Genomic DNA, 11,622 nt, shown 5'->3' with positions numbered 1-11,622 from the left:
GTGTTAATATAAATAATTGAAGATTGAAACTGTAATTAGTCAATTATAGTAAAATTAAAATAATATCAAGAAATAGATTTAATTTTGTAATAAAAACTATTAATTGATTATAATTACTAAACACACAATTCCAAAAAAAAACAAACGATTTGCTGGTTTTTTATTTAATAGTTTATACTAACTTTTTATAAGAAATAAAAAAGCTTCTCTGACTTTTTTTACACAAGTGGTTCGCTACAAGTTCTTCTATAAAACCAAGTTTTTTCAAAAATGAAAATAAACTTTTTCATGTTGAATAACTCCCTTATAATGGAGTGATGTAATATAGATGTGATTAAATACGATCTAAGTATTTATTTTTTTAAAACCCTAAAAATAAAATGTAATTTTTACTAGAACTGCAACCTTTATTATAAACAAATACAAAATTCTATATCAGCAATGAGGAAATAGTTGCTTAATAAGTTTAGTAACGGCTTAGTCCGTTACTAGATAATTATCTGTTTGAAAGTGATTATTATCGATGAAAGTGATTACTACCGATCTCATTAAGAGAAAGTCATAAGAATATCTCTTAATGACTTATAAAATCTCCTCGCTTATAAAAGCGAAATTAAAAAAAAATTATAGAAACATCAGATCATATAGATTTTACAGTAATTACGAGGTATTTGTTCAATCAAAATCAATATTATATTATATGTTATGGGAAAAGTATTGATGAAAACCTGGGGACTCCTAAAAATTGTTTTATAAATCTCCAGCCAAATTTATTTAAAGACAATGATACCAATGCTCTAATCAATGGCGAAGAAATCGACATATTTTTAAAGTGCTTAGGGAATTACATCTATGTTCCCATAGCCTACCTGAAAGTATTTTATTTAATGTAGATCGCTGACGAAGTTTAATTAACCATAACAAGAGTTTTCCCTACAAAAGGAAATTGCACCAAAAATGTCGAATACAACATTGCAAAATATATTTCCCTAAAAAGGAAATGATCGAAATTTGACATATTTGAATTTTTTAAAATGTTTGTTTTTTATAAATATAATATATAATTCATACATAAAAATATATGAATGTGTTTATATATCAAATATATAATTCATTATATTATACAATATTATATGTTATTTAACAAACGGTGTTCATTTCAGTTGGGTATCAATTGAAATGTAAACTAACAAAAGCTCTCCTAGAACTTTTTGACACACAGCTCTTTCACATGCATTAATGAACCTATGCCAGTGGAAACGACGAAATCTTAATTTGATTTATATAAATTAATTTAGCTGTAGTGGGAACATGGTATAACGTCCTACACAAAATGTAGCTTTCATCGGTGTACAGTTGCTAAGAGATATTTCTATAAATTTAATTAAACTCAATATAAAATTAAAAAAATTAGTGAAAAACTAAAGGTACTATAATATACTTACTTATTTAAAACTATATTATATTCGTATTAAAAAAGCCATGCAAAAACATAACATTTCTATACCAGAATTAAAAATGAGTAGAGTACACTTGTATAAAATTACGCAGTAAAAAATATAGGACAATAAGCAATTTATTTTCATATAAATAAAAACTGTTTTTATGTATATAAAGTTTTTTAAATTTTTTAAGAAACTGAATTGCTATCAGATACTGAGGATCTACATATTTATGAGTATTTATCATACGAGGATTTATACACAAAAGCATTAAATGATTGTGTTAAAGCAGCAGAAAAACTAAAAAAGTTGCAAAATAAAATTAATCCAGATGGCAATGAAATTTATCCGTAAGATTTAAAAAATTGTCACTTTACGATTGATTCAGTATTAAAATTCTTACAGTACTTTAATGATGGGCCCGCTGGCCGAATCTCTTATGCCGCTCGGCAATACATTCACAGTGCATATTCTAATGTTTACACGAGCTCTTAAGTCTCACGGTACTGATGAATTGTATCAGAAGTTTGGTAAGCGTGCAGATAACTTTGAGATTATTGGTACATATGCCCAAACTGAATTGGGACATGGTACCAATTTAAAAGGACTAGAAACCAGAGCCGATTATGATCGAAAAACAGATGAATTCATTTTAAACACTCCAACTTTGTCCTCGTATAAATGGTGGCCAGGTGGTTGTAAGTAACTGATAGTTTAAAGTTATTAATTGTCTTAATTTAATTATAAACAAATCAAAATGCTTTCTAGTGGGTCAGTCCGTCAATTATTGTATAGTTGTTGCTCAGCTTTATATAAATAATGAATCTAAAGGCATACAAATGTTTTTATTGCAAGTACGCGATGAAGAGACTCACATGCCTTTACCAGGTATTGATATTGGTGATATTGGTAAGAAAATTGGTTTCAATGGAGTTAACAACGGATTTTTGGGTCTTAAACATGTTCGTATTCCGCGCACAAATATGTTGATGAAAAATTCGAAAGTATTATCTGATGGAACATTTATACAAAGTCCTAAAAGTCAATTAGCTTATTTGCCAATGGTATATGTACGCTGCATGGTTGTATTTAATGCCGGCTATCATTTAGCACTCGCTGCAACTATAGCAACTCGCTATTCAGCCGTTAGACGTCAAAGTCCAATAAATCCTGAGTAAGTTTGAATACTTTCTACTGAAACCATTATTGGCAAATTAACTGATAATATTTGAAATATAGTGAACCTGAACCACAAATTTTAGACCATGTTACTCAGCAACATAAATTGTTTCCGGAAATAGCAACTGCTATTGCTTACAATTTATCGGTATCAAAACTAAATCAACATTTTCAAGATACCAGTGTTGCCATTAAGAAAAATGATTTTTCTCGTCTGGAGGAATTGCATGCATTGGCTTGCACATTGAAAGCTTCATCATCATATGATGCCACAGCTGGTATCGAGCGTTTACGGCTTGCCTGTGGAGGACATGGTTATCTTACTTCGTCTAATTTTGGAAATATATATGCCAAAATATCGGTTACTTGCACTTATGAAGGAGAAAATACTGTTTTATACTTGCAAGTGGGAAAAATTCTGATGAAGAAATGGGCAGATGTCTTAGCTGAGAAACAATTGATGCCAACAATGTCATACTTAAACGATTGGAAAAATTCGAAAACCTTTAATTGGAATGGTTCGTGGGATTGTATGATCAAAGCACTACAATTTGTCACCACTAAGTGAGTAACTAAGTGAGAAAAACTATATTTTGAATAACGAAGTATTAATATACTGTGATAAAATTCTTTAAAGAAAAACTGAAATAACATTTTCGCATTATATGAGACGTCTTAAAATGGGGCAAAGTCAACCAATTGCATTAAATAATACAGGCATTGAATTGATACAAGTAGCGGAGGTAGGTATACAAATGTAAATATTACTTTTAATCCAATTACGAGACTACGTAATAGTTGATAACACCATCTATTGATGACATGAATATAAATATTGTGATATTAATAATTAATATAATGGTTTTGCTTTTATGTATACCAAGAAATACTTATATTTGAGTTTGATAACTAGAGAGGTCTTGTTTTCTTCGGATATGTTAAAAACTTCTACACTAGTTATGTTAATTTATAAATGAATAAAGTTCTTTTATAATAAATATTTTATTTTTTTAAATCTACAGTTGGAACCATATTTCATATATTTGAATAATACAAGTACTTAATATATTAAAATTATATTTATTGAATTTTTCCTTCCAATGGATAGCTTCACGCCTGTGTTTTCGTAGCGAGTAACTTCTTCACTGAAGTAACTGGTGATGCATTGGCAAAACAATCAAATGAATTAAGAGCTGTACTTCATAATCTTTTGGAATTATTTTTGTTGAAGACAATCCTTCGATACATGAATTTTATATTGCTAGTAAGTATTTCCATGTATCACTCTTTCTCTTTCTTTATCTCCATTAGATAACAGTAATATTTTTAAGTAACTTATATATATATATTCAACTTTACATATTATATATTCAAACACTCACATATTCGATATTCTTCCAATTTTATCATTCTATATATCAATTTTAACATTTTTGTAGTTCATTAACCTAACAGATGCCGATGTAACGGACTTACAGAATCGTTTGGAAGAAGTTCTAAAACGTTTACGACCGGACGCTGTGGCAATATGTGACAGTTTTGATTTCCATGACTCGGTACTTCAGTCGACACTGGGTGCTTATGATGGAAATGTATATGAACGCATATACGCTGCTGCAAAACAAAGTTCATTGAACTCGCAGCCCGTGCCCAAGTCATTCCATACACATCTTAAGCCATTCATGCAAGGCAAATTGTAATTATAATTTTAAATTAAATTAAATATTTACTGGGGTAATTATGTATTTCTGTATATAGTAATGAAATAAATATCTGTGTGTGGCTTTAATAATAATATAAGAAGTTTTTGATTTATTGATAGTTTCAATATTTTTTCAGTTTAGGTCTTAATTCACTAATAAAGTGACATAACGAGGAAAAAAATGCACTGTGTTCCAATGGATCGCAAAGATATATATATATATTTTATGTATATAATCATATATTATATAATTATTATTAATAAAAGTACAATAATAACTTCTGGTATTATTATATTATAGCATTAGTACCTATATATTATTATTAATATTATATTAATAAATGTATTTCAAAATCGCTAAGAAGCTATGGTAACATGGGTGGCATTAATGCTAGTGAAGATATAACTCTGATGTCCTTGTATAATTAATAAATAACGTTTAAAAAATATTAATAATTATATATAGCAACAATTATTATAGTTTACGATTTTACCGGATATGACAGAAGCGATGTCACTTGAAGATAACTCTTGAAAGCGCCGTTTAGCAATAACTACGGGATAAGTTGCAAGGATATGCTAAAATATTCATCAAACTAGCTGAGATAGTCAAAGTCATCTGACATAATACTCTTACACTATTATCTTAGATTTTTCACAGTAGGGAGAAGATATCAAAATTTTCACTGGATTTCTGACAGGGCACTGCAGATTGAGATACTATATCAACAAAATTGGCGTTTCAGTGACAAGTACTTACCAGTTTTGTGAAATGGATGTGAGACATCTGAACATATTCTGATACGTATGCTGATTTATCGGGACAGAAATTACTACAAAACCGTCAAAAGTTCATTACAAGTTAAAAAATCGGTTCACGCAACTACGTTAGATTAGGTGGCGGATAATGGCTGCCGCCGGAAGCCTTCTTGAGGTGAAATAAAGGCACCTTGTGATACCACGGATAAGCGCTGTTTATACGTAACTCGTGTTGTCTTCTCTTAGTCAATGATGGGCGCTAAAACATGAATTGCAGTTTTCTCTTAACCCGCAGAGTCACAATCACGACAATTGTCATTGTAGCGTAGAGTCTAATAGCATGTCTTTCTAGTACGTAGCAACGCGTCAGTACAGGTACCGTAATGCTGAGCAGCTTATGCCTTAGTCGAAGCAGCTGATTGATACGTTTTTTGTTCATTAAGGACCAGGTTGATCTAAAAATCTGACGGAATGATCTTGTCAGGCCATTGCAAGACGTCAATATCTGAGAGATGAATGTCAGGAGCAGAGTGAGCCTTGGCCAGCCTATATATTCTGGGGCCATCTAGATCTTAAGTAGAGTCCGTTCCACCACTTTCCAGTTGGCAAGGAAAATGTTATCCAAGATTTAAGTTTGGAGGTACAGGGTCTAAAAGTTCCCAGCATGGGATGCTTGATAGATGCGGGGGTACAGTTTGTACGGCCTGCTTTGTTGCCCGTTGCTGTTGATGTTCTCTGTGGTCCACTTAAATGCAACCATGTCTTTCGCCGCAAGAGTTGAGCTTGTGTGCATTAACCAGGGTATTAGCATGTAAGATCAACAGGTAGCTTTACCATATGGCACGATTGTCAGGGTGCGCAGCAAAGGCACGATCCTATTGGTATCCGCTCGGTATGAAATTAGACTTTTTTCAAGCCAGAGGCACACAAGTTTATCCGATTATTACTGCTAAGCGTTTGCGTAACCAGATTTAAATGCACCCCTGAGGGGTTCATATTTTTTGAGGTTGGGTTTTCTTTTTTGTATTGTTCAAGTTAATGTTCAAAGATCCATGGTTAACTGTGCAAATACAGTGAGGTCATGCGAGAGTTGGCATAAGCTATTATCAAACCTCAACTGAACTTAGACTACCAACTTAATAGTGATGAATATAGAACGTACTTGAGGTCTTCCAGGGTTTTAACGGAATGATAGCAGCCACGTACTTAGTCTGGAGCTATTAACATGCTCTGGAAGTGTCATCCCGGTGCTCCCATGCCAGATGGCAACTAGAAGTAGAAACCTATAGCCACAAGCTCAAAGTAATACAAAATCGAAGTTTGTTGGTATGTCCGACTCTAAGGATGAGAACGAAGCTGACACAACTCAGGTTAGCATGATAAATCATCTGAGTCGTGGAATATAGTACTCTCTACTATATCAATAATAATAATAATATGAGTATATTTTATATTAATATAAAATTATTATACTATTATAATATGATAATATTTACATATTTACATTACGTGTTCTAATCACTCCCCTTGTTTTTTTCAATTTAGTAAATTTGTTAAACTGCATTTCTAATTATTTATCCATAATATCCAGTTTTTTAAACATGTAGACTAAATAAGCAATTTGTTATGTGTTCGTGATTTATAAGCTCGTAATATTTTTTTGTGTATAAATTATAAATACCTATATAAATTGAATTCCGAGCAGGTCTGTTGGTTATGTCTGCAAGTTGTGTGGATTCGTGACGGTTGTTTGATCGCATTGTAATTTTCTTTTCTTTATTTATTGAAGTTAAAATAGGTGAAAATGTCGATTGGAAAATCGATTAATGTCGATTTGTTAAAAGAACGTCAAAATGCTAGTTTCGACAGTGAAGAACTCGCCGCCGTGATTTGGCAGGGTGAAAATCAATTGCAAATAAAACGTTTCTTTGGTAAGGCGTCTGAATTTGCGTAACTGCCTTATGGATCCTTTGTAACATTTAGATTTTTGTTGTGAAAACTTGTTATATGTTTTAAATAATATATATAGACAATATAATGTATATATATATATATCTTTAATCTTCCCCTACATTAAAAGGGAAGGAACGAAAATTATATATATAATTTTAAGACTTATGTTATCATTTTATTGATACTTAATTGGAAAATACGTGTTTCCAAAATTATATCAAGAGTGTATACAAGTACAGAGATCAGAGGTTGGCACAGAAAGTTCAAAGGACATGCAAAAATTTAACTAATTAACACTAATTTAAGTGTGGCATTTAAGTTATGGGCACTTAAAGTCCATAGTATGAACAAGTTTCGTACAATTTATTAAACTTTCTCTGATAAAAAGCAAATAAATTAGTGAAGTGAAATTTATGTTTAAAATTTAATAGAATACACGTAAGAAAATATATTCTACTATATGTTAGCATTGGTTCTATAAAATTGATTCAACTATGCTATTAATGATCATTCCTGCAATGCAAATCTGACCTCAAATGATCTGTCATCTCGTTCTACCGAAGTTTCAATGTAACTCAAGATTGAGTCTGATAATGTAAAATGTAAATTATAATTAAAATAATTAAGGTTCATAAAAAAAGCATGAATTTATTGCAATTACAAAATAACAGTGACTACTTCAAATTGCATGTAGGTTACTTATTAATAACTCTACGTATATGAACGTTATAAATGGCTCATAATGAATTGTTAGGAATTTTTTCAACAGATTATACTAATTTTTTATAACACATAAAATTAATGACTGTTAATAAAATTTTATTTAATTGATAACGCAAAAACATTAAATAAATTTTAAATTAGAAATGTTTTTTAAAAAATTTCTAAATAAGAGAGAGTAGAGAATACATGTATAAAATTATGTAGTAAAAAATATAGGGCAATAAGCATGTTACCATATAACTATTTTAACAAAAACTGTCTTTTATGTATATATAATTTTGTGAATATTTAAGAAAAGGAATTGCTATCAGATGCTGACGATCTTCATATTTATGAATATTTACCTTACGAGGACTTATACACTAAAGCATTAAATGATTGTATTAAAGCAGCAGAAAAACTGAAAAAATTGCAGAACAAAGTGAATCCTGATGGCAATGAAATTTATCCGTAAGATTTAAAAAATTGTCACTTTACGATTATGTCTGTATTAAAATATTTATAGGGCTTTAATGTTAGGACCGCTGTCCGAATCTCTTATGCCGCTCGGCAATACATTCACAGTGCATATTGTAATGTTTACACCTGCTCTTAAGTCTCATGGTACTGATGAATTGTATCAGAAGTTTGGTAAGCGTGCAGATAACTTTGAGATTATTGGTACATATGCCCAAACTGAATTGGGACATGGTACCAATTTAAAAGGACTAGAAACCAGAGCCGATTATGATCTAAAAACAGATGAATTCATTTTAAATACACCAACTTTGTCCTCGTATAAATGGTGGCCAGGGGGATGTAAGTAACAGATAGTTTAAAGTTCTTAATTTTTACTGTGTATACTCAAAATGTTTTCTAGTGGGTCAGTCCGTCAATTATTGTATAGTTGTTGCTCAGCTTTATATTAATAATGAATCTAAAGGCATACAAATGTTTTTATTGCAAGTACGCGATGAAGAGACTCATATGCCTTTACCAGGTATTGATATTGGTGATATTGGTAAGAAAATTGGTTTCAATGGAGTTAACAACGGATTTTTGGGTCTTAAAAATGTTCGTATTCCGCGCACAAATATGTTGATGCGAAATTCGAAAGTATTATCTGATGGAACATTTATACAAAGTCCTAAAAGTCAATTAGCTTATTTGCCAATGGTATACGTACGCTGCATGGTTGTATTTAATGCCGGCTATCATTTAGCACTCGCTGCAACTATAGCAACTCGCTACTCAGCCGTTAGACGTCAAAGTCCAATAAATCCTGAGTAAGTTTGAATACTTTCTACTGAAATCATTATTGCCAAATTAACTGATAATATTTGAAATATAGTGAACCTGAACCACAAATTTTAGACCATGTTACTCAGCAACATAAATTGTTTCCGGAAATAGCAACTGCTATTGCTTACAATTTATCGGCATCAAAACTAAATCAATATTTTCAAGATACCACTGTTGCCATTAAGAAAAATGATTTTTCTCGTCTGGAGGAATTGCATGCATTGGCTTGCACATTGAAAGCTTCATCATCATATGATGCCACAGCTGGTATCGAGCGTTTACGGCTTGCCTGTGGAGGACATGGTTATCTTACTTCGTCTAATTTTGGAAATATATATGCCAAAATATCGGTTACTTGCACTTATGAAGGAGAAAATACTGTTTTATACTTGCAAGTGGGAAAAATTCTGATGAAGAAATGGGCAGATGTCTTAGCTGAGAAACAATTGATGCCAACAATGTCATACTTAAACGATTGGAAAAATTCGAAAACCTTTAATTGGAATGGTTCGTGGGATTGTATGATCAAAGCACTACAATTTGTCACCACTAAGTGAGTAACTAAGTGAGAAAAACTATATTTTGAATAACGAAGTATTAATATACTGTGATAAAATTCTTTAAAGAAAAACTGAAATAACATTTTCGCATTATATGAGACGTCTTAAAATGGGGCAAAGTCAACCAATTGCATTAAATAATACAGGCATTGAATTGATACAAGTAGCGGAGGTAGGTATATAAATGTAAATATTACTTTTAATCCAATTACGAGACTACGTAATAGTTGATAACACCATCTATTGATGACATGAATATAAATATTGTGATATTAATAATTAATATAATGGTTTTGCTTTTATGTATACCAAGAAATACTTATATTTGAGTTTGATAACTAGAGAGGTCTTGTTTTCTTCGGATATGTTAAAAACTTCTACACTAGTTATGTTAATTTATAAATGAATAAAGTTCTTTTATAATAATTATTTTATTTTTTTAAATCTACACTTGGAACCATATTTCATATTTTTGATTAATACAACTACTTAATATATTAAAATTATATTTATTGAATTTTTCCTTTCAATGGATAGCTTCACGCCTGTGTTTTCGTAGCGAGTAACTTCTTCACTGAAGTAACTGGTGATGCCTTGGCAAAACAATCAAATGAATTAAGAGCTGTACTTCATAATCTTTTGGAATTATTTTTGTTGAAGACAATCCTTCGATACATGAATTTTATATTGCTAGTAAGTATTTCCATGTATCACTCTTTCTCTTTCTTTATCTCCATTAGATAACAGTAATATTTTTAAGTAACTTATATATATATATATTCAACTTTACATATTATATATTCAAACACTCACATATTCGATATTCTTCCAATTTTATCATTCTATATATCAATTTTAACATTTTTATAGTTCATTAACCTAACAGATGCCGATGTAACGGACTTACAGAATCGTTTGGAAGAAGTTCTAAAACGTTTACGAATGGACGCTGTGGCAATATGTGATGGTTTTGATTTTCATGACTCGGTACTTCAGTCGACACTGGGTGCTTATGATGGAAATGTATATGAACGCATCTACGCGGGAGCAAAACAAAGTTCATTGAACTCGCAGCCTGTGCCCAAGTCATTCCATACGCATCTTAAGCCATTTATGCAAGGAAAATTGTGATAATAAATTTAAATGAAATTTTATATAAATTTAATAGGGTGATAAACTATTATGTTATATGGTATAGAAATAAATATTAGGATGTGGTTATATTTATAATATAAGATGTTGTAGTTAAAGTGTTTTTAGTCTTAATTTGAACTCATCTAAAACAAAAGATTTTGTGCGTTTTTGTAAACTCGTTATTCTCTCTTTGCAATTTCCATGAAAATTTGGGTGAAAAGAATATATTCGACAAAGTGCATCAGGAACTTGCATCAGTCAATTCTTCCCTTTTCTTTTTGAAATGATTTTGTGATCGCTTTCATCAAGAATAATATCAGTCGATTTTTATTTGTTTAAATCACTTGGAATTTACGATGGATTCATTTGATAAAAAGTAATTCACAGTATTATTATCTATGATTGTCACGCCAGCGTCACCTATCGGCTTTACACAGCATTCCCTTTAAAATAAATGTTGAAAACTCACATCTTCAATTTTTTTAATTATGGAACGATATCCTGAATTTATTAATAGTTCGCAAGGAATATGTGGAAGATGAAAGAAATAATCATGAAATGTTGCTGTAGGAATTTAAATGTGAAGAAAACTAGGTGTCAGATTATTTTTGTAGTAACAGATAACATAAGAATATCTTCATGGTTTAAAATGATTAAACATTTAATAAAAATCATTAGAAAATGATGTACAATCGTTTTAACATTGCAACATCCAATATATATGTATCATTTTCTAACAAGAATCATGGTGCCGCTACAAGTGGTTTCTATTAAACTATTTTGGATGCCAATCGCTAGTTAGTTGGGCCTGCGTTGGACCTATAACCAATAATTTTTTAAAGATGTCTTCTTTAAACCTTTTCAAAATGTGGTTAAGGTTAAGCCATCT

General features: G+C 30.8%; 2 protein-coding genes across 2 annotated transcripts; both read left to right on the top strand.

Annotated features, from left to right (window-relative positions):
* Positions 1-1,870: 1,870 nt before the first annotated feature.
* Positions 1,871-4,407, top strand: LOC119683428 (probable peroxisomal acyl-coenzyme A oxidase 1; the record flags this gene model as incomplete). Its single annotated transcript, XM_038097095.1, is given in 6 exon segments — positions 1,871-2,140; positions 2,211-2,616; positions 2,682-3,185; positions 3,259-3,364; positions 3,730-3,885; positions 4,061-4,407. Coding segments are annotated over 6 exon segments (1,703 nt in total), but the record flags the coding sequence as incomplete, so codon positions are not given.
* Positions 4,408-6,886: 2,479 nt separating this feature from the next.
* LOC119673986 (probable peroxisomal acyl-coenzyme A oxidase 1) lies at positions 6,887-10,730 on the top strand. The gene is made up of 8 exons (XM_038085109.1): positions 6,887-7,013; positions 8,052-8,208; positions 8,264-8,556; positions 8,618-9,023; positions 9,089-9,592; positions 9,666-9,771; positions 10,137-10,292; positions 10,470-10,730. Exons 1-8 carry the CDS (start codon positions 6,887-6,889, stop codon positions 10,728-10,730), a joined length of 2,010 nt encoding a protein of 669 aa, XP_037941037.1.
* The last annotated feature ends 892 nt before the right edge of the window (positions 10,731-11,622 follow it).

This window comes from Teleopsis dalmanni, chromosome 2 (genome assembly GCF_002237135.1).
Source record: "Teleopsis dalmanni isolate 2A chromosome 2, ASM223713v2, whole genome shotgun sequence".
In the NCBI taxonomy this organism is placed as follows: Eukaryota; Metazoa; Arthropoda; class Insecta; order Diptera; family Diopsidae; genus Teleopsis; species Teleopsis dalmanni.
Note: the sequence above shows the minus strand (reverse complement) of the source record. Positions and strands in the feature narration are given on the sequence as shown.

Excerpts from the sequence above, each read along its gene's own strand:
- LOC119673986 (XM_038085109.1), top strand. The coding sequence starts at position 6,887 with ATGTCGATTGGAAAATCGATTAATGTCGATTTGTTAAAAGAACGTCAA. Across the intron at positions 9,593-9,665 it reads CTACAATTTGTCACCACTAA|AAAAACTGAAATAACATTTT; the intron begins GTGAGTAACTAA and ends AATTCTTTAAAG. Across the intron at positions 9,772-10,136 it reads AATTGATACAAGTAGCGGAG|CTTCACGCCTGTGTTTTCGT; the intron begins GTAGGTATATAA and ends TTCAATGGATAG.